The sequence below is a fragment of the Parasteatoda tepidariorum genome, chromosome 9 (genome assembly GCF_043381705.1).
Source record: "Parasteatoda tepidariorum isolate YZ-2023 chromosome 9, CAS_Ptep_4.0, whole genome shotgun sequence".
Taxonomy (NCBI): domain Eukaryota; kingdom Metazoa; phylum Arthropoda; class Arachnida; order Araneae; family Theridiidae; genus Parasteatoda; species Parasteatoda tepidariorum.
In genome coordinates this window covers 1,259,885-1,284,420 of record NC_092212.1, presented here as the reverse complement: position 1 = coordinate 1,284,420, position 24,536 = coordinate 1,259,885, and the positions used below count along the sequence as shown (strand labels likewise).

Below are 24,536 nucleotides of genomic sequence, written 5' to 3'. Positions count from 1 at the left end.
CATTAATTTCAATTTTTAAATTTTAATATTGAATTTATAAAAGTGTTTAGGATTTTATTTTCATTTCAAGTAGCAAAATGCTGCTAAACAATTTAGTAAAACTATATTACTCTTATTTCAAGCTGTAAAATTTAAAATTTTAACTATTCCAGTTTAATTTGAATTTTTTTTATAAAAGTGTCGCAGGTCAGTTATTGGAGAAATGCAATTCAATTCTATCTTTTATCTGTTTCATTTATTATGGTTTTAAAATTTGTTTTCTCTATGCAGTGAATTTATTTATTTTTAATCTAGGACAAGACCCATAGTGCAAGCCTCTACATCATCCATTAACTTGTTGGATAACATTTTAGCAAGTCAAACACTTCTATATTCAAAACCTGATAAAGTTCTCATTCAATCAGATGGATCCCTGACGGCAAAAAAGAGTGAAAACAATACTACCAAAAAAATTTCTAAAGAGAATTCTCAGACATCATCAAAGACATGTTTATCATCAGCTAAAAATGGTGCTATTCCTAAACTTAAACTATCCAGTAGTTCATCCAAAATTCCTGCTCAGAATAGCTCCCCCAACTCTGAGTTCAAAAAACCTTTTGATGTGTTACCCAAAAACTCATCCAGTTCCAAGAAAATCTCCAGATCTATCAGACCCAAGCAGCAAAAAATAACTGAAAAAATACCTTCCCCACAATCTGCAGATAGCCATTCTCAACACAAAATGTCTCCAACAAAAAAAGAATTGTGGAAAAATACTTTTCATGATCCTGACACCAACAAACCTTTTAAAAATCCTTCTTTTTATGACTCAAAACCCTGGGCTTCTAAATCTTCTGAAAATGTGATTACCGCTGCAAAACTGAACTCCTCAGATGAGAACAATTCCACCACAGAAAATGAATGCTCATCTGATTATATTAGGAGTAAAAGAATCATGTTTTACAATCGTTTTAACTCTTCTGAATCATCAAATGTATGTTCATCTGTGTCCAACAAAACTTTAAAAAATGTCAGTATTTCATCTGAAGTTAATGACGAAATGACCCCAGTCATACCAAAATCAGCACCACTCCATCTTTCCTTATCCACTCAAAGTGCCTTATCTGATGATGATAGTGATTTGGAACAATCCCAAAGTTTGATTAATTCCCTTTCCAATCCATCCAATTCTGATGCATGTAGTTCAGTTTTGACCAAAGGATATGGTGTAAGTACTCAAACAACCAATGAAGATAGTGATCAATTTTATGAGGATACTGATGAAAGCAGTGCAGACTATGAACCTTCCCAGAGTCTCTTTGAGAATTTAGATGACACCAGTTCTAGAATTACCGCTTCCAGGGATAATAAAAATGTGCCCTTTCGTAAAGAGGAATCAATTAATTCTATAAAACCAAGATCTAATCTTTCACCTAGTAATGCAACCCCTGCGGCAAGTGAAAACACTTCTTATGCATCGAACGAAATGTTTAAAAATGTGACGATAAAAAAAGAACCAATTAATGATTCTAATTCGAGTATTCAAAATAAGATTCATTATTCATCATTCAGTGAATCTCAAGCAACAGATGTTAATCAAATGGTATTGAATATAAAAGAAGAACCATTATCCGACGAAGAAACATGTGATCACTTAAGTGGCAGAACCTCTTTATCTTCTAGATCATCCTCTGTTGAAGAACTACCATCAACACAACCTAGAGTCACAATTCCAAACAGTCAAGGACATAAATCAAGGTTGGAAAATAGTTCACTCTTGAATGTCTCTGTGAGTAGTTCATCTAGTTCCCTTGGAATAAGTGCTCAAGAGCAAGCTGATTTGCTAAAAAATAAACTTTCTACCTTATGTTCAAAGGAAAAGGCTAATTCAGAAAAACGACCATCAAAATCAAAGACTTTAGATGATGCACCACATGGTAAGAAAGTACAGCCTTCATGTGCTGCTAAATTGATAAAAAGTGAAGATCCATCATTATCAGTTCCTGGGCCATCTTTTCCCTTTGGTACATCAAAAATAATTGCGAGTGACTCTTCAAATGAACTTCCTTCTACACAAAGAGCTTCAGTAACTGACTTGCCACTGACGCAGATAGCTTCAACTTGTGATTTCTCTGACACCCAAAGGGCAAATGCTTCTACACAAGGAAATGATCTGCCTCTCACACCAAGAACTTCCGCAACTTCGATTGTATCAGACAATTGTCCTTCAAGAGACTTTCAGTCTGTAGGAGATGATGATGTTTTTATTTTACCATCTATCAGTGAAAATAAACCTAGTTCTTCAACTTTAAGTCCAACTGAAGCTTTCTCTCCTGACCAACTTGTCTCCTTAATGAGCAATGCCGATTTTGTGAAACAGCTGTCACCTGCTCAAATTTTAACCTTGGTTCAGAATCTTAAAAATAACCTTGCCAATCATTTTTTGAAACAGAATAATCCCAAAATTAAGACTGAACAACAGGGTGATACTCACCCAAAAGAACTGCCTTCTGAGTTGCCACCAAGTCGACCCTCAGAACTGAACAATGTAAGAATAATCACTCAAAATCGTGGCTCTGTAACGCAATGCACCGTGCTGGAGGAAGGTAAACATTCAAACAGTGAACATCCAAAAACAGATAACATGGACTCAGGCATGCTGACTTCTGATTGTAAAAAGTTTAAAGATGTTAACAGTTTTTCTGATGAAAATGGTAGTGGTATGGGTGTCACTTCTAACAATCTGCACGCAAAGCATTTAATTGAGAGCAATACCTTATTAGACTCAGCTACTTATAATAAAAATTCAGAAATTAACACCTGCATTGTTACAACTAACATAACTTCATCTAAACCACTTCCAAAGTTGAAGGAGATCCCTCTCTCTTTGATCCAAGACAATGGATTAAATGACAAATTAAGCATTCCGTCAATTGATGTGCCTGAAAATTGTGTTTCAGAGCAAATTTATGAAGTACCTAGTCAAACCTCTGGCCCATCCAAAACCTGCAACTTCCAAAAATCAGTTATATCTGAAGTTACTTCCACTTCAAAAATCACTGAGAAGATGAGCAACGAAATGGATCCATTAAATCCGTGTCAAAACACTGAAAGTACTTCAAACATATTAATGAATGAAACTATTTTAACTTCAAAGCAAAAAGATGCCAATGCTTTTAAAAAACCTTTTGAAAGTGGACATAAAAAATTTGAATCTCATAATGTAATTTCTGTTATCCACCTGGAATCGGGTAACTTATCTGCAACTCAACCTGCAGATTGCAAGCCTTCAAATACATTAGAAGTTAATAATGATAGTAGTTCATTCGATAGTCAGGACATATTCGATTTTCCAGAAACACAGCCGTTTGTTGTTGAAGATCTTGATTTACCTGAAACACAACTTTTCCTTGCAGGCAGAGGTGATGATCTACCAGCCACACAACCTGCTATAACCTCTCACAAGAACTTATCTACATCTGATTCAGAAAATTATGATGGCACATCTGACTCAAATAAATCTAAAAGAAAAGATATCTCACTCAGGTCTATTAATAATGAAAATCAATCAAACAATCAATCAAACAATCACTGTAACACCTTTTTAAAAAGTAAAGTGTGTATTGAAGAAAATAAACTAGATTCATTAACATCTAATATAATTCAGGTACCTGGTGAAGCTAATAAGGACGATAAATTCCCTGCAAAAGAACATGTAGAAAGTAATGAAAAAAATCAAAACAGTTCTGATTCTCCAGTTTTCGCTTCCTTTGTACCTGTGCAAAATAACCCAAAACAGAATCAAAATTATCTGGATGAAATAAAAGAGCCTCTATCAAATTTAGTGAATGATAATCCGTTAGAAAATAATGAAAAGGTTGAAAATTTAACTTCAGAGAACTTCAAAAAGCTCTCTGAACCGAATTTTAAGATACTTGCAATACCACATTTGAAATCCAGTCTCGAAGCTGTAAACTCACAAACAAGCAATACGTTTATTTCCAGTGCCTGTGATGGGGATTTATATGAACCATTGCCGATGAAATCGCCTTCAGGTGGTGAGCAAGAAAACACTTTACCCGAAAAGGGGGAAAAAGTGCCAGAAACTTTAAAAAATAATAGCAATTATTCTGATTCTATGAATGAAGATTTTAATGAATTGCCTTCTACTCAACTTGCTCTTGATGATCAGGGAAAGCCTTTAAATAAGTTCAACTCGTATCAGAACAAGAGTGGGGAATCTAAGCGGAATGAAGATTATGATGATTTAAATGCAACTCAACTTGCTCTTGGTGATCAGGAAATGCCGTTAAATAAGTTCAACTTGTTTAAGAGCAAGACTGGGGAATCTAATTTGAATGAAGATTGTGATGATTTAAATGCAACTCAACTTGCTCTTGATGATCAGGGAATGCCGTTAAATAAGTTCAACTCGTTTAAGAGCAAGACTGGGGAATCTAATTTGAATAAGGATTATGATGATTTAAATGCAACTCAACTTGCTCTTGATGAACAGGGAATGCCTTTAAATAAGTTCAAATCATTTAAGAACAAAACTGAGGAATCTAAGTTGAATGGAGATTATGATGATTTAAATGCAACTCAACCTGCTCTTGATGATCCTAAATTGAATGAAAATTCTGATGATTTACCCACAACCCAAATTGCTCTTGATGATTGTAGAGTATCATCGAGCAAGTTTAACCAGTTGGAAGACGAGACTGTTTCAAACGAAGATTCAGAAAGTTTACCTGCAACTCAACTTGCTCCTGATAATTATGAGTTGCTTTCAAGTAGATTAGATCAAATAAAAAATAAAAGTGGTGAACCTGTTATAAATGAAGCGTTGGACTGTTTACATACCCTTGATGATAGTGAAGCCTCTGCAAACAGATCTGATCAAGTCAAAAATAAAGTTAGTGGAGATGACCCTGAAGAAATCAAATTTTTTCTATCAAAAGCAAAAAGCAGTGCTGAAAAGAAAGAAGCTCCTAAAAATTTAGGTATACATAAAAATTTACCTCAAGTCATTATGCCCAGTTATCAGTCTAGACTAACACCAGTCAACAGAGCATTAGTGAGAAAAACTTTTTCTTTTGAACAGACTGGAGATAAAAAGGGTAACAGAAGCCTTTTTCAAACGAATAAGTTGAATTGTCTATCAAGTGGCAGTAACAATGATGAATCTGTAAATCAGTTGTTGACCTCTTCTACTGTGAAGGATAAGGTCTGCCTTCAGGAAAGTATAAACAATGCAGGCTTAAATGATAAAGAAATTCCAAAAGATATTGATAACAGTTTTTTTAAATTACATAGCAAACTACAGGAAAACGATAAAGGTCTAAGTAAAGCAGATTCTACTCTACATGAAAAGTTCAATAAAAGAAAGTCCATGCAGGATTCAACTGATTCATTGAACAAAATAGGTGCTGGTAAGAATGTTTCCCGTGAAAATATAAAGCAGCATAAGTTTAGGTGCGAATCAACTGAAAAGTTAAAACACCAAAAATCTAGGCGGGAATCAGCTGATTCATTAAAAAAAATTAGTTGTGTTGACATTCCCAACAGTGAAGGAAAACACTCGGAAAGCCTCTCCTCTGAAAATACGAACAAGTTGAAGCACTTAAACGAGAAAGAGTTAAAAGATAAACGTGAAAGGAAAAAATATAGTTATGAGAATGTTCCACTCATTAAAAATCATGAAATAGCCGTGCAATCAGATTCAAGTGATTTTGATCATTCAGATCCTCATCACATAAAGTTACAAAAGAAAAAGCAAAAAGCTGATAAGCAAAAGTATCATAAGCACCTTAAAGAAGAGGTAGAAAGCCAAAGTAGGATTGATGATGGAAGTAAAATGCATATGCACGAGAAGATATCTAATAAAGAGGAATTGACAAAAACCTCAGCAAAGCGGTTATCTGATGCTTCTAAGAAATATGATTCCCATGATAAGACCATGCCACCTAAAAAAAATACACACGAAAAGGATAAATTAATATCAAATGATCAATTTTTTTCGAAACAGACATCAAGCTACTTGAAAGATAATTACTGTGACGAATTCCCAGAGAAAAGGCTATCAACAAGAGAAAAAATTCATGGTAAGGATAAATTGAAAGATAAAAAGATTGAAAAGCATTCCAAAATTGCTGCTAGTTACTCTAGAGAAAACTCGCCTTCAGACGAGTCTCATGACACCAGCAAAAATCAGTCATCAAAAGAAACTATGCACACAAAAAATAAAGAGCTGTTAAATAGTAGTAGAGAAAGTTCTACTGACGATTGCCGTGATAAAACTACCGGTATAAGTAAATCGTTGAAAGAAAAAGTGCGCATAGAAAATAAGAAAAGTTCTTTTGATGATTGTCATGAAAAAACCCCAGATAGAAGTCAATCATCAAAAGAAAAGATGCCCAAAAAAGATAAATTAGAATTGTTCAATGATAGAGAAAGCTCGCTTGTAGAAGATAGTCACAGTCATAAACATAAAGAAAATATGCATAAAGCTAAATTGAGAGAAGATTGCAGCGAGTCAACAAAAAGCCGAAAGGAGCATCGTTGCTATAAACATAATCAATTTGAAAATAAAGAGAAAACTTTGAAAAATATTAATACTAGTCCATTAAAAAAGAGTGAGAAACATTTTCATACTGTGCAGAGCAAAACAACAAGTAAAGAAGAAAGCAAAAAAATTACTGGACATAATTTTCAAAGTTCAAAAGATGATACTTCAGATTCGGAATACTCGGGCATCAGAAGTAAGAAAGAAAGCAAAATAAATAAATATGTTACACAAAAAACTGAGAGTTCTGGAAATGATTCTTCTGACTCTGAATGCTCTGAAATCAAAAGAAAAAGAGAAGATAAAAGATATAGATCTGAGAGATCCAAGAATGATTCCTCAGATTCTGAATATTCAAAGCAGAGAAGTAAGGAGGAAAGCAAACTCTATAAAAGTGTAAAGGTTAAATCTCAAAGATCCAAGGACTATTCTTCTGAATCTGAATGTTCAGAAGTCGGAGAAAACAAAAGAAATAAAAATACTGAGTGCAGATATCAGAAGTCCAAGGATAATTCATCTGATTCTGAACATTCAAATATCAGAAGTGAAGGAAAAAGCAAAAGGAATATGATTTCTGAACACAAATCTCAGAAGTTCAGAGATGATTCATCTGACTCTGAATATTTAAAAGTTAAGAATAAGGGAGAAGGCAAACTAAATAAAAATTCTGATCGCAGATTTCAAAAGTCTGGGGATGACGTATCTCATTCTGAAAACTCAAATTGCAGAAGTGAAGCAGAAGATAAAATAAATAAGAGTTCTAAACACAAATCTCAGAGATCTAAGGATGATTCTTTTGGCTCTGAATATTTGAAGATCAAAAGTAAAAGAGAAGGAAAACAGATTAAAAGTGTTGAATGCAAGTCTCAGTGGTTCAAGGAAAATTTGTCTGGCACTAATTATTCGAATATTAAGGCAAAGCAAAAGAGTAAACATGATGGCGAAGATGAAAGGTACTACAAAAGTCATAAAGATGAATTGAATGGGAAGGATAAAAAGGAACACAAAATGCACAGCTCAGATGATTTGAATGCAAAGGAGTCTAGACGCAACTCAGGAAAAAAAAGAAAGACATTTGAAGGGGATGAAAAAGAAATTAGTGACAAGTATATTAAACATCATCAAGAAGCCAGTAACAAAGGGAAAGTAATAAAAGAGGAATTCTGTAATGACTCAAATTCATATTCTGATATAGAGAAACTAATTAAAAAAGAAATAGATGAATCTGCCTCAAATGCACCATCAGTGGAAGAGATGATTCCTCTTAGCTGTATTAAACAAGAACCTTTAGATTTTGACTGTGACCTAAGCATTGATTCTCCTTATTCTACTTCTAAGGTTCTTCATAACGAGTCATCAAAAGATTCCAGTCTGTTTCAGAAATTTACAAAGACTTCCACCGAGCATGATTCAGAATGTTTTTACAAGGGAGAAATGGTCAAAGTTCCATCGTCTAAAAGAAAACGTAATGATAGTAAAGATGGAGACTTGTTGAGAAAGAAACACAAGGAAATGGATGCCACCCACAAAGATAAAATGTTGCTACAAAAATTTCCAAAGAAAGAGAAGTCCACCAGTTCTTCTAACAAAAAGATTAAATCGAAAAAGAATGTTTTGGATGTGCTCAGCCAAGCTGCTGAAGATATTATAAAGAATTCTTCTTCCGTGAGTATAAATGGAAGATTTGAGTTTGAAATGGTAAAGAACAACTCCCTCTCTCCTCACCCCAAAGAGATAAAGGAGGAAAAAGTGAGTGAAACTTTCTTATTGTTCTATTTGTTTGCTTGTTTATCTATTGTAGTGGTTCCCAGTTTTTTTCTGGCTACTCTAAACTAAACTCAGGGGCGCAACAGCCCATAGAGAGACAAGGCCTACTCTTCTTGACCTGAAGTGCAAGAGCAGATGTTCCGGTTGGATGGTCAGCGGAACCCTCAGTGTTTAGTCCTCAAGCATGCTTGGTACTCATTTTATTGACTGACCCACTGAAGGGATGAAAGGGCTGGCTATTAATTAATAAAGTTTATTAGCAGTTGTAAACATATTTACCAAAGAAACGCTACTAATCATTTAGAAAATACTTCATAAAATAAGCTGAATTATTATTTTTGTTCAAATGAAAATAGAAAGAACTGTTCTAAATGTTAAGAATGGTTACCCATGGAATGAATGTTAAGAATGGTTATTTATTGAATTGAAAGATTTTATGGGAAATATTTGTGCATTTTTTTTTTATAATGCTTATATTTTTCATAATTTTTTTTTTTTTTTTTAGTATATTGTTATCAGAATTTTTATTTTAAATAATACTATTTTTTTCCCTGACATTTTGTTTTATTAAATAAATGAACGAAATTGATTAATAACTAAAAAAGCACAATATTAAACAAATAATGGATTGTAGACTTAATGTGAATAAAATTACAGATTTCAAATATCATTAATGGAGAAAAAAAAGTCCTAACTCATAGAACCGCAGTGACTCCTCCACGGAATCCCTGGGTTTCTCTGAACTTTAGGGGGAATCGCTGATCTATTACACTAGTTTTAAATTTATTTTACTTAGTTCTTATGTGAAGCAATTATTATTTCATAGATAATTTATTTATTACTTGAAGTCACTATGCAAAATTCAAAGACAAAGCTGAAAAATCAGTATTTCAGTGGAAAAGACCAATTAGGATACCGACTGGGAACAGGTGCAATGCACCTCGACATAGGTGGCAGAATTTACTCAACATTTCTGTGCGGTTTTGGGCTATAACTGAAATTAGCCTAACAGCACTCAATATTAATCCTCTGTGAGCAGTTTCCGGTTGATGTACCTATGGATTCTCTTTGCCTGTTACATGGGACATTCTAATTCTTGAAGGTATTGTAGTGAAGGTGCTGTTATAAAATTTGAGGGAAAACAAAAAAGACCATATTTAACTTCCTGCCACTTAAAGACCATTAAATTCTCATGTAATAAGCGCTATAGGGTGGGAAACTACTCCTCCCCATATGCATATGCTTCTCGTGTCACAAGAAGATCTATTTTAACAACCTGACATTGTTCTGGAGGTGAACAAACTCGTGTATCTAATCTGATTCAGATAAGAAAAAAGAGATAATTACTGATAATATATATATTGAAAATAAAAAAAAATTATAGATGATGAAAGCAGACTATTAATTAGAGTAAAACTTTTATTTCGTAAAATAATAATACAGAACTCAAATTGCCAAGTAAAATAATATCTTATCCAAGTAACATTTTAACTGAATAATAAATTTTGAAAATGACCCGGAGGATGTGGCTGCCAGGGCAAACCCCACAGGACCCCCTGACTCTTGAAAAAATAAAAAATGCAAGTGGTAAGGGTATATTAGAAAAGTGTAGCGTATATTATTCACTAAGAAAAGATTAAAAAATCCATTGCATTGACTTTTAATTGTTTCAAATTATTGATTGCCTCTTTTTCTTAGTTCTACAAATTTAAATGTGTGGATGGAAAAGAAAGTTTGAGAAATAACATCTTTTTTACTAAAGACAAAACATTTTAGCAAGCATGTAATGGTTTTGAATTTTATGCAGTTATGTTTATCAAATGTGGACAGAATCTCTGAAAATAGATTGATTCTTTATTCTGTCAACTCTGTGGTATAAAAAGATTACGCAATTATATTGATGATTTATATCATTAGAGAAAAGGTTTAAAATAATAATAATAATTTGGTTTTTAAATAATAGAAAATATTTTATACACAATTTTGCACAACTGTTTTGTTTACTTTTCCCAAGTTATTTAGTATTATTTATTCATGTAGAACACTTTTGCACAATGTTACATGTTCTAATGTCTCATCCTCAATTTGAACACATCACAGAATAGATGAAAGAATATAAGATATTTTATTTAGATGTTTTTTATTTTTTAAGGCTGACAAGAAACAGGCATTTATGGAAGATATTGCAGCTGAGGTTAAAATGGTGCTGAAGCCATTCTACAGTTCAGGCGTCATAAACAAAGATGATTACAAGGATATCATGAGGAGAGCTGTGCCTAAAGTAAGTCTAGGGAAAGTTATAGCTTGAAAGTACACACTCGTTTATCTGGACCTCCTGGATCCAAAGTGGAGGTTTTTTAAAAATTTCTATAATATAATGTCATATTTCAGTAGAGTCCCGATTATCCGAGCCGTGATCCACACGATTATCCGAGTTAATGGGGACCACAACTCACTCGGATAACTGAAAAGCTCGGTTAAAGCAAAGAGTATAAAAAAAAAAGGAAAGAGTAGGTATAAATGTAATACATTTAACAAATGCAAAATTTATACCACATACAATTCATGTTATAATTAAACAGCTTACTTATAAGAGCGTACTATTATTATCACATTGTCAAAAGTGAAACGTCTACCTCTGCTCCCCACCTTCTTGTGCTGGAGATAATGGGAATCCGTTACCCGGAACCGCTCTGGCTGAGAGTTTTTGCATATGGCTCTTTCGATCTGGATCAACCAAATGCTGGAGCTGGTATCTTTTATAGTCTCTTCTCCTTTGGTGCCCCAGTGGGTGCCAATAGATCTGATTTTGACAGGGAAGTTGGTGCTATCCGTATCGCTCTCGAACAGCTTTTTTGTTTATTGAGTCTTTTTCAAATGTGGTTATCCTTTCAGACTCGAAGCGGCACTTTGCTCGATTGAATCTATGCATTGCCCTTCCACTTGCGATGTTCTAAAATGTCAGGCTGCGATACATAAACTCCACCAATTTGGTAAAAATGTAGCCCTACAAAGGATTCCCGAGCACTGTGATATTGCAGGAAATGAGAGAGCTGATGTTTTGGCAAGGATAAGCACAAGAATTCTCCAGGCTCTTTGTAGCCCAGTCCCCTTTTCAACTTCAAAAAGGATTGTTAGATCAAAAATCAATGGGGATTTCCATCACCAATTATCAGAAAGGGTAAAAACCAAAGTGTGGAGAGATCTTCGAGAGAACACCACTCCAGACTGGCCGGCCGCGCCGCGTAGCGATGACTCAGTTTCGACTATATACTGGACCTGATTGCCTAGCCGCGCACCAGTTTCGTTTAGGGCTGGCACCTGATCCCTATTGTTCTCTGTGCAAGAGCCAAGCTGTTTTGGATGGCGGCCACATCCTGTGCTGCAGGGCCCTCTGCGGGTCGTCGTCTACTGAGCAATATTGGGAAACGAGCAATCCTGAGGAAATGACTTTTTACTTTATTGTTATGTTCCTGTGTTTTTATTCTTTAACATGTCAATTCACCCCCGCCATTTGAAATAAATAAATTATACGAGAATAAAAGAGTTATTACTTAAAAAAGTCTTTAATTGTTTTTTGTTTTACATTACTTTGGCACTTTTCTGCAGCAATGCTTCACCATTTTTCAGGGAAACAGAAAGGCTGCTGAGGCATCTTGTTGTTCTATATATTCACTTTCAGCACTTTTGATAGCTTATAGTCCATCTGTATGAGAGATTTTTATATATTGATTTTCACTGTCTTTATCGTCGCTAGATTCATTTTTGTTATTGACGATATTAATGATCATTTCATCGGATTAGGTTGTTGGATTTCGTTTTCAAATTCAGAATTATTTTTGCCTGTAGTTTTAAAAATAAAAAATATACTAGGACAAAATTCAGTTTTCAAATTCAGAATTTTTTTCGTCAGTAGTTTTAAAAATAAACTAGAACAGAAAAATCCTTGAAATATTTTATAGTTCGGTTAAAGCGTAAGCTCAGATAATTGGAACTCTACTTTTATTCGCGATCGCAACCCTTGAGTACGCCCTCTAGAGGGAGCCTGAAAATATCCGTCATTAATTCCATCGTAACCATTGGCAATGACGAACGCCATTTTCTTAGCAGCAAATAAGAAGCAAAATTTCCCTAAGGAAAAAGTAGAAGAACTTAAAGAAACTAACCAGAACATGGCAAACATTGAAGCTGAATACGCCAAGCATTTGAAAAACAATTTCTCGATAATGTTTACCTTTCTATTACCAACATCATAACATCCGATTTCATGATCACTTGCTGTTACAGATGTGTGTATTACGGTAAAATAATTTTTTCTGTCTTCAATTCATTACAAATTAAAGTGAAGTCAACATTGCTTTCGTCATTCCAATGAATAATGTGAATTCAGAATGTACAGCACTGTAATACTTATATTCTTCTTCATCATAGAATAGTCTATATTTCTGTATCTATATAATTCGGAAAATAACAAGAAAGAACCATCCGAATTACTTGAAATAGTATCATTTGTGCTGATTTGTAATAAATTTTTATTGTTTTCTTGGTAAGTGTTTTTTTAGTTTTAAAAGAATAATTTCAACTAGAATTCAGCTATTCTGTTTTTAAGCTACAAAATTCATATCGAGATCTTACAATTATAAAATTTTGCTGCATGGTATGTTATCTAAAAGTAATGAAGGGATAAACTATTTATATATTATTTGAGAATACAGTTTTCAAACAAAGAACATATCATTTTGGAATTCTCCGAATTCATAAATCAGGTAAGTGTTATGATTTTTATAATAAAAAATTTACTTATAAATAATTTTTTTTTCTTATTTGATGATAGTTCTCTACACAATGGTTTTCTTATCTCTAATAATTAAGCACTATAAGAATAAAAAAAGAAACATTATGGAAGTTTTTTATTTCAATATGAGGAATTTTGAAAATCGTTTTTTTTTTTTTTTATATCCTAAGAATTCTTTATTGTACGTTTTTTGTTCATAATTCTTTAATAAAATTTGTTATTAAAATAGTTTTTTTGAAAAATTAAATGGTATAACATTATGTGTTTATGTATACTTCTTGAACATTCTAATGTTTGAATTAATATAATTCAGAAAAGTACGGAATAAAAATACGGTACTTACGTATTAACGCCACCGCAACTACAGATTTGGCGGTTTTTAAGTGCCGCCACTCTACACCTAAAATGTTTTGCGACAAATCATGAAATAAAACACTTTATGTGAGTTGGTACATTTTCGTTTTTTCAGTCAAATTTTTCGCTCTTGAAAAAATAAAATTGCATCTTGTTTTTGTTTTTTTTTGGCAAATCCCAAAGACGAATTTTCGTAGCACTGAGAAATGGCGTCAAAAAAGAATTGTTTTTTGTTTTGTTTCGTAAGCATTCTTTATTTTACGTTTTTTAGTTTCTAAATAATGATTTTTATTGAAAATTAAACTTTTTTGATTTAAATTGTTGTCATGAAACTTTGTTTACAAAATTAAATTATATAAAATTATGAGGCTTTATGTCCTACTTTTTGTTCATTTTAATTTTTGAAGTATTATGATTCTTAAAACTATGGAATGTAAAGTTTAAATGGGCCTTTCATGTTACATCATTAAATTTAGTAAAACTATTTCTTAGGCATTAGGTTTTAACTCTCATAAGAATTTACATACTTTTTCTGTTTATTCACAAATATTTTTCCCATGTGTTTTGGATGTTCCTTCTCAAAAAAAAAATATACCATTTTGTTTTCGTTTGCATAAGAAAGAATATCAAAATTTTTCTTTTTTAAATTTAATAAGCCACAATAAAGAAGGAACGTTACAATGCTGCACACTACATTAAAGACGTCTCCAGAGTAAGTAACTGAATTACTGTTCATATAGAAATCGCAGGTATTCGTCTCATACAACAATGCCCCTTATAGTTCATTACGATCGCGAATTAAAAAATGAAATATAGTTGTATAATTTTTTTTTATAATATAACATTAATATTTTATTTGTCAACTATGCCATATATCTTAAAAAATGAAAATATTCACTGAATGAATTATAATTTATGACTCGAATTTAATAATAAACTGATTAGTTTAAAAAATTGGATATGCACACTTTGTTAGTTATGCATGCTAGTTGTTTGTTATAAATGTTTTATGTTTTATTTTTTTTTTTTTTCAAATTTCGATACATTAAAACTATATATGAACGATTAAAAAATTTAAAAGTCAGTTATTTATAACTAATCTTTTTCAAATTTCAATACATTAAACAGTGCTCCCCAAACATTTTTTCTCTGCATTCAGGTCAATGTTTGATAATTTTATTTTGTCCTGCTGAGAGTGGCGGGAAGGAATGTTGATTGTTCATGTTTAAAGCAAAACATGTATTTAAACAAAAATAAAATACTATTACATGCTTGGTGGCTGCCAGATTATCTCATGTGTGGAAAGCTGTGCAAACCCAAGAAAAATACTCCACTGTGAATAAAAGAAATAATTTAATGTTCCTTATGCAGCCCATTACCATTTGATCCACAAACCAGGGGTTAAATATACCTATAGGCAATGCATTAAAATATACATGTAGGCAATTAGAAAACTTAAAAGCCAGTTATTTATAATAAATATTTTTTTTTTCAAATCTCAATGCATTAAAACATATGTAGAGGCTATTATAAAACTTAAAAATGTATTTATTTCATCATTTAGAAATTTATATTATAGTACTTACAAACATATTTATTACACAAGTCCTCATAAGTTTCTTTTATGGTCAACTCATGAAGAGACTTAGATTAGCTTTAAATATTAACTAATTGAGTATAATTTTAATGCGTGACAAAATAGTATAGTTCTAAATTTTCTGAAAAAGTTTTTTTTTTAGTCATTTTATGTAGGGGACACCCCTAAACAAATTTGACTTATTTAGCAGTCAATCGTAGACAAGTTACAAAGGTTTTTACTCCCATTTATTCTATGGAATAAATTGATATCTTGATGATAAAGGTCAACTTGCAAATATTCATAGGTAAAAAGGTATCTGGATTAAAACTGCATTTTGTATGTTCAGTAAAATTTCCGAAAATGAATTGAGCAAATTTCAGCACTTCAATAATAATTGTTTGCTTTTGTTAATGTTCATATTTAAAAAATAAAATAATTATGTTCTTTGTTTGATACTTATGATGATTTGTTTTCAGATATTTTCAAACTGTAATTATGTTTTAAACCATGAGAAGATCAGGAAACTGGTTGTTAGTTATGTTTCAATGCCAAAATATTCCTGAGAAGACATCACAAATGTTTGCCTCACGCCAGGTATATTAAAATTGATTTTTCATGAATGCAACCATAACTAGGATTGGAAGGGTTCTTTTCCCTGTGTAATTTTCTAAAATGATTTTCACAAAATATTAGTTTGTTTTTTACCCCACTAATATTTTGACTCAAACTATTACTTTTTGAAGCTTCAAAATTGATAATGCATATCTCATAAAATATTTAATAGAATAGATCAATAGCAAAATTGCAAGTAAGTAGTTTAAAAGCAGTCTCAATTCTATAAAGTAAGAAAGTTTTTCTACACTTTGAATTATAGATTTATAATGACATAAATGTCATCTTAAAAATTTAATAAGAATACGAAGTTTTATTTAGCCTTCTCTTTAACCGCAAATACACTGGCCAATGAGATTTCTAAGTACTTTGTATTGAAAAACATGCGGAAATGCTGACAAATGAATATGTGATGAAACAGAATAATTTAACAATGCATACCCAATATTTTGTATTAAAAATTCTATATTGTATTATAAATTCTTTTCATTTGAACAAAAAATAATAATAATTTACATAACATCAAAACGAACAATTTTTCATCTCTTTTATATGCGTTAGTTTTATTATTTGTACCATGTACAGTGCACATAAAAAGGGACCACCCTGAGAAACTTTCCATCTAATGATCAGATCTTCATGTTCTAGGACTCAATCTTAATGGCTCAAAGGGGCAACCTCAAATAGGCTAATTAATAAGTGCAGACGATATTTTAAGTTACAAAATTTGACACAAAAAGTACTTTCTCTGAATAAAATACTTTCTTTTCAGCAGATTTGAATTTTTAACCTCCAAAATATAAGGCCGCAATCTGTGAAATAGGGTCCCCATAGTTTGGTCAGGAGAGCGATTCAAAGTTTGAACTTCTTAACGTAAATTTTATTTATTGAGTATTTCACCATATCTCGAAAACTTTTACAGCTAATTGAAGAATTTTTGCAATCAATTATAATAATCGTTTGTCCAAAGATAATTCTATGCAAAAAATAAATTTCAGTAAATATTTTTTTTTATTATTAAATAATAGTCGAAAAATATTTTTATTCTTAGGAGTGCAATTTTTTGCATCATTTTTAAGAATATAATTTTGCATGCTAAAATACAAAATTTGAGAAAAATCAATTGAATAGTTCTTGAGAAATCGAATTTCAAATATCTGACTTTTTTGAAATTCAATTTCTCAGGAACTATTCATCCGATCTACTCACACTTTAAATTTTGCTTTGTAAAATTATATTCTTTAAAATGATGCAAAAAATTTTACACCTTACAATTCAAAATTTTTTCAGCCATTCTTAAATAAAATAATGAACATTTACTAATAGTTATTTTTTACACGTTATTATTTTTGGATAAACTAATTTTATAATTGTGTACAAAAATTTTTCATTTTGCTTAAAAAGTTCTTGAGGTATAGCGAAATATGTAAAAAATAAACAGTAAGATCTCCATATTATGGAGTGCTTTCCTAGCCCAACTAGTGGAAACATATTTCCCAGGTTGTGGCTACCCCCAATATTTTGAGGGTCAGTAATCCTAATTTGTTGAAGAAAAGATATGTTTATTCAAAGAAAATATGTTTATTTTTTGTCAGATTTCATTACTTAAAATATCATAATCACTTATTAATTATCATATTTGAGAATGGGAAGATCCAATAATTAGATCAAAAGTTATTCAGGGTGGTCTGTTTTTTTGCGCACTTACAGTGCATGTATTGCATATTTTTTTTTTGCATATGTATTCCTGCAGAACGTTCCAGTCAGCCCTTTTTTTCTGTAACAAGCATGCAATCCTCATCGCTCTCTCCCTATGAAAATCAATCACTTCAAATAACAATTTTTTCCTTCCTAAAAATGAGAATAAAGGTATAAAATGGGGAAATGAATTAACCTTATATCCTACATGCATGTAAAAACTCTTTTTTTTTTTTTAATTTTTATACATGAAGTGATGGTAGGTACATTATTTATGCCGCACTAGAGCTGTACAATGGGCTATAGAGGACTGTCTGGGAAACATCCCTGGGGATGATCCGAAGACATGCCATCGTAATTTTGATCCTCTGCAGAGGGGGTGGATCCCTTTAGTTGCCCGACGACTTGTGCTCGAAGTCAAGCACTTTACCATAAAACAGTATAACGAGGACTAATACGTAGCACCCTCGCCCCTTACGCAGGCTGATCAAAGTGGTCGCACACTCCACCCCGTTTACTGACTGCAGCTAATGGTGTGCGACTTCGATGTTCTACTTGGAGGCGTGTCTTTACGATCAGAAAAGGTAGCATGTGTTAGGTCAGATAGTGCAATGTGGTAAACCTAACCGGTCACTTATACTATATCAAAGAAAGCTTTTTTTTTTGTGGAGTTCTTTTTTAAAAATGAAATGACAAGGCTCTCTCTCTATAAACTTTACAGGACGTCGAAATTTGAACATTATTCTAAACAATATCTGAAACACTATTGTAAATTTATTCAAACAGACCTTCATTTATGATACATTTTTTTCTCTGCAAAACTTTTTTCTGTATGACCTAGGGGAAAATGTTTTAATCATGAAAATAACTTTTAGTGCTAGTACTGTTAAATGCACGAATTTATTAAATTTAAGTTGAAATTTAACTATCGACATTAATTTTTATGGATTTTTAAATTTGGATACAATTTTAAGCCCAAACTTTTAAAATTATTTTTGAATATTTGGAGAAAGATATAAAGAAATTTTCCAATCTTAAATTATTTTTATTTGTAGTGACAATTTTTGAAAATATTTTATTACCTTATCGTATTTTTGTGTTTATTTTTTAATATAAATTTTTTGACAAATTATGTCTAAATTTTCACAAAATTGGTATCTCTCAAGAAAACCTAGACAGACCCCTGGATTTGTTACTAAATAAAAGAAGAAGAAAAAAATAGAGATACCTGTTTTTGCTCAAGCTTTTTTATCTAAACGAAATTGAAATTTATAACTTATATTAATTACACATTGATCACAGCTGTCATTGATATTATGTGATAAGGAAAGATTCATAAGTATCCTAGCTGTCTAGATACTTAGAATTGCTGGTTGGTGATTTTTTTCTCATAACTTATTCAGTTGGCACGCAACAATGATAACAACGAAAAACAACACATTTTTTGTCATTTTTATAGAATTTTAATGTGATTTTCAAAATACAAAGAAAGATTTATTTTAAGTGCATTATTTTTTCAAATGATAATATTTAAAAATATATATTATATTGCTATTTCTCTCTTATTTTTTTAGGTACCTGAACTTTCTAGACGTCTTTCATCTTGTACAAATTCACTGTTTTATAAATTGTATATTTGTACATTCTATGAAATCTATTTTGTTTTTTTTATATAAAAAGAAATTTATCACAGAGTTTTTGTGTTGTACTTTTTGTTACTATAAAATGTTTTTTTTTTATTTCAAGTAAAATGTAACATTTACATATCTTCCAACTTTTGAGGTTTTGGGAAAATATTTTTTCCAGTTGTATCAGCACTTAAGAACATGACCACTTGCCTTCACGTCAGAGCTCAAAAATTGTTTATCCATGCATTCTTGGAGCCTGTAAAAACATGAATTTTTTATCCTCAAATGGGCATATAATTATTCAAACAGAATTACCATAAAATACCCTTCGAATTTTGATGAAAATATTATAAAAATGTGTAATATTGGTAATAACTGAATTTTATGCTCAAAAATTTTTAAATTATCCTCTCATACTATTTTATATGAGTATATTTCAAATCGTAATTATCTCTCATTATCAAAATAAGGAAAAATTTTGTAGTCTATAAAAATAATTAAAGGCATGCTAAAAAGCAGTATTTGTGCATATTTTTTTAAAAAAAAGTAAACTAGCAAAAAAATGATTAATTGATAAACAACTTGCATTTTTTTGAAGAAGAAAAAATAAAAATTTTACCAGTTTAGAATAATCCTAACAAAGTAAATATTTGTAATATAATCTAGTAATCAAAATTAAACCTATAAGTGCAGATAATTTTACAAGTGTGTAATTATTTAAAAACAATGAATAAATTTTTTTAATATGTAATCTGAATGTAAAGACAGTGTTTTAAGGGATGGTGCCCTACTTTTACAAAAACAGCAAAGAGGGTGCATTTATAGCGATCAAAGGACAAGCAGCGTGGGCTGCCTTTCAAGAAACGCTTAGGGAGAATGCTGTTTATAACATTATTTTAAAACAACCCGTTTAAGGTCATGCACTTGTTAATAATGCCTTATTCTGATAATATTTATTCTTTGTTAAATTAGAATGCTCCGTATTCACTCTACCAATGCCTATTTGTACTTAATACTTCCTAGTTAGCAATGCCAAATATACATCTTTGTTATTAATATTTCTCATTAATAGTAATAGTGTTTCTGTAGAAAAAAGTTATCAGACATTATTGCTCAAGCTAAAAGGGAATATATTTTATTAATAGATGTTGATATATAATTTTTTAGACAGACTAATAATTGATACATCCATGGGTTTTCTCTAGTATGCAATTGTAAAAGATGTTCGATCATGTAAAAGTTTCTTTCAGGCTTGTATTTTAAAGAATGACATGCCCTGCTGGATATATAAAATATTTTAGATTTTTCGAACCCTGCTATATTTCATTTAATATATCTGTTTAAATTATATATATGTAGTAATGGGCCAAATTCTTTTCATTCTATTTTATTAAAATATTAAAGCATTACCTCTGCACCATTAGAATTTTTTTCTGAAACCAATGAAATTCCATGTTGGCTGGAGGCAGAGATGAATAATATAATCGAGCGTGCAAACGCAGTTCATGGAAAATTTGTCGCCAACCCAGAAACTTCTTTAATAATACTCATTATTGTACAAGGTGTAAGTTTTGTTTATTATTATATACTGAATTGTAGAGTAGGCTCAAAAATATATCTATGTACTTTAATTATACATTGTATACAAAAATATATGCGCTATATATTTATAAAAAATATATACACTATATATTTATGTATATAAATAAATGGTCAGAATTTCTATTTTCTACCCCGTACCCAATTTTAGAAAAGTCTAATCCAATAACAGAAAATTCAGCAAGTCAATAATTAGTTTTAAATCTTCAAAAAATTGCTAAATTTAAAGGGGGGAAATGAGCTGGAATGTGTATTAATTAATGTAGAGTTTTAGAAAAATTGAAGCACTTTTTTTTAAAAAAAATCTGATTTTTTTTTTGGAACAAATATTGTCAAAAATTAGGTAGCAGTGAAAGAGTTGAAACTAGTTACAAAAGTCAATAAATTGCTTGCAGAAAGTTTCCTAATTGAGATTTATTCGCAGAATATTTTTTAATGAGGATTTTGTGTTCGCAGAAAGTTTTTCTTTTATCTAAGTCTGATTGAAGCTTGGTTTTACTATATTTTAACCCTTGTAAAGAAACTTTAAAAAAAAAAACTTAGGCAAGTTAAAGGGCACAAATATATATCTAAGTGAGAACTAAATAAAAACGCTTTCTTGGGTTTGATCTATGATCAAAAATTTGATGAAAGATAAATTACTGTACATTATTGATAATCAGAAATCTTAACAATTTGTTCTTGTGGAATATAACAATTCTTTCATTTTGTTTTTGTGGGATATCTATTTCATTGAGGAACGAAAAAGCTGCTAGTTCTTACCCTTAGTATTTCGGAGATTGAGAGGAAGACCACCTACGGAGAAGATAAGTCACTGTGAGACCGCAATCGTCTCCTGGAGGATGAACTTGGGGGAGAAAGTTGCTTTCCTCCCTTACTCAAAAGTGACTTGAGTTTCAAAGACAATAACTATTACAAAAAGCAATAAAGATATTTGACACACATTTTCGTGGATTGGAAAGATTGAAAAATTAATAGTATTTTTTTAATTGATCACTCTGATTCTTAAAAAAAAATCGATTTAAAATATGACAAGCTGGCCATAGACTTTACATGTTCAAAGCAGAATTGAGGACTCTGCTTGGTGCAACACTTCTCGAGTTCACGCTTCCCCAGTCAACCACGACTGGGGAAGCTGATTTTTTCCTCATTCGGTAATGCGGTCTAGATCTTTGTATGCTAAGGTTCAGCTTATAGTCAAACGGGTTATGTTGGCTTGTTTATTGGAATCGTAACGCTTGAATACGCCCTCTAGTGAAGAGCATATTTTCAAACGTCTATTTATTAAGTTTTCATTTAGTTCTATCATAATCACTGACAGTGTCGGACATCATTTTTTTAATAGCAAATAAGAAACAAAATTTCTCAAACATTTGAAAAACAATTTCTCAATAATTTTTACCTTTCTATTATTAACAAGCTTGCTACCGATAACTTCCGATTTCGTGATCGCATACTGTTACAGATGTGTGTATTACGGTGAAATACATTTTTTTTCCTTCTTCCAATTCATTGCAAATAAAGTGAAGTCAACATTGCTTACTTCTTTTCAATGAATAAATGTAATTTCAGAACATGCAAAACTGAAAATAGTTATAGAATAGTATATATTTCTGAATCTATGTAATTCTGAAAAGAATAATCCGAATTACTTGAAATAATATAATTTATGTTGATTATAAATAAATTTTTAACGTTTTCTTGTAAGTATTTTTTGATTTTAAATGATAAAATTTCAACTATTCTGTTTTAAGTTACATATTGAAATTCATATCGAGATCTTGCAATTATAAAATTTTATTGTGTGGTATGTCATCTTAAAGTAATGTAGGGATTATCTATATTATTTGGGAATAAAGTTTTCAAAAGAAGAACATATCTTTTTGGAATTCTCCAGATTTATAAAGCAGGTAAGTGTTCATAATAAAAAAATTTTACTTGTGAATAATTTTCTTCTTCTTAGTTTTCTTTAGAATGGTTTTCTTCGTCCGATTAAGAATAATAATAAAATAAAAAAAAACATGAAAGTTTTTTTATTTTCATGTGAGAAATTTGTAGTGGAGGATTGAAACTTAAAATTTTTTGATTAAAATTGTTATGTCAAAAAACTTATTGTTGCAAAAATGAATTATATAAAATTATGAATTTATGTACAATTTTTGCATATTTTAATGTTGATTCCATAGATATAAAGGCAGAAAGATCAATCACTCGACCAAACGGACGTCACGGTGAACGTTGACATCACTGGTCTAGTAACTAGTTTGTACTCTATATCCACGCCCTCTAGTGAACTGCGGTGCTTGTTTATTGCAGCTGTACATAATTTGTTCTTTTTTTATNGATTTCGCAGGCAGGCAATTCGCGATCGCAACGAACGGGCGTTGTTGTATGAGACGAATACCTGCAATTTCTATATGAACAGTCATTCCAGTTACTCTAGAGACGTCTTTAAGGCAGCGTGTAGCATTGCAACGTTCCTTCTTTATTGTGACTTATTAAATTTAAAAAAGAAAATTGTTTGATATTTTTTCTTATGCAAGCGAAAACAAAATGGTATCTCTTTTCTTAGAGAAAGAATATCCGAAACACATCGGAAAAATATTTGTAAATAAACAGAACAAATATATATATCTTCTTAAGTTAATAACAAATATATAAATTGTTTTACTAAATTTAATGGTATAACATGATAGGCTTATTTAAATTTCACATTCCATAGTTTTACCAATCATATTACTTCAAAAATAAGCCTCATAATTTTATAAAATTTAATTTTGTAAAAAAAGTTTTTTGACAACAATTTTTATCAAAAAATTTTAAGTTTCAATAAAAATCATTATTTAGAAACTTAAAATGAAGAATGCTTACGAAACAAAAAAAAGGGGAAACAATTCTTTTTTGGCGCCATTTTTTATTGCTACGAAAATTCGTCTTTGAGATTTGCCCAGTGGCGTAGCGAGGGGTGAGCAAGGGGGGGGCATCATGCCCCGGGCGCTACTCACAAAGGGGCGCCAAATGGTCCGCAAAACAAAAAATTGCTGGATAATTTTTTTTTTATTATAATTGATTTCTGGAAAATATATTTTAAATTAGTGCCAGTGTAATATAATGAATGTTAATTCATAAATATTATTCATAATATTTAATTCATATTAAATATTATATTATATTCATATTAAATATATTTCAATATTTAATTCACGTCCTTGTCATCGCCCTCTGCTTAGAATAAAAATAAAATGTTATTAAATGTTGTATATAAGTTTAATGTCAGCGTAAATTATATTGTATATTTCACTATGTTATTACCTTTCAAGTTCAAGGCATTATTGGTAAGTAATAAATCAAATAAGATTACTTACTACATCTATTCGACGATTCTATTATTAAGTGAATAGAGTATCAAAAAATTTGTTAACAGAAAATTTGTTGTTCTCATATTTGTCACCACAAATGAATTCATTCATCTTCTGGCGTCCCGCAGTGAACTGATCGTTAAGACACGGTTCCCAGGAGATCACCGAAGTCAAGCATCACTGGCTGCGGTCAGTGTGCGGGTGGGTGACCCACTTGGATCAGTCTGCGCAGGGACCGAGGGGGGGCGGTATTGGTCCTCGTTAAACTGTGCTACCGTAAAGTGCTCGACTTCGCGTGCAGGTCGTTGGGCTACCGAAGCGGGGGTGCCATCTCCTCCGCAGAGGATCAAAATTGTGATGGCATGTCTTCGGATCATCCTCAGGGATGTTTCCCAGACCGTCGCCAATAGCTAGGGCTGCAAGTTTGTCGCGGGAAAAAAGATCCCAAATTCGCGGAAAAATCGCGGAAAATTTTGAAAATTACACAAATTCTAAACATAAAAAAATTTATTGCATAAATGATGCAAAAGACAGAAATTGCGCAAATAGTAAAAAAAGCTTAAAAATACACAACATAAGTATTTCTTTGAATTTCAAGCAA

The 24,536-nt window shown here is 31.3% G+C and overlaps 1 protein-coding gene across 3 annotated transcripts in view; it reads left to right on the top strand.

Moving 5' to 3' along the window:
- The window catches only part of LOC107436086 (serine-rich adhesin for platelets), a 49,653-nt gene extending 30,610 nt beyond the window's left edge, over positions 1-19,043 (top strand). For all 3 annotated transcript variants that reach the window (XM_016047653.3, XM_016047652.3, XM_043044770.2), the window contains 4 exons: positions 295-8,293; positions 10,464-10,592; positions 15,516-15,633; positions 18,924-19,043. In XM_016047653.3, coding sequence (XP_015903139.2) covers positions 295-8,293; positions 10,464-10,592; positions 15,516-15,602 — 8,215 coding nt within the window. In that variant the 3' untranslated portion in view covers positions 15,603-15,633; positions 18,924-19,043. The remainder of the gene's footprint in view (positions 1-294; positions 8,294-10,463; positions 10,593-15,515; positions 15,634-18,923) is intronic.
- The last annotated feature ends 5,493 nt before the right edge of the window (positions 19,044-24,536 follow it).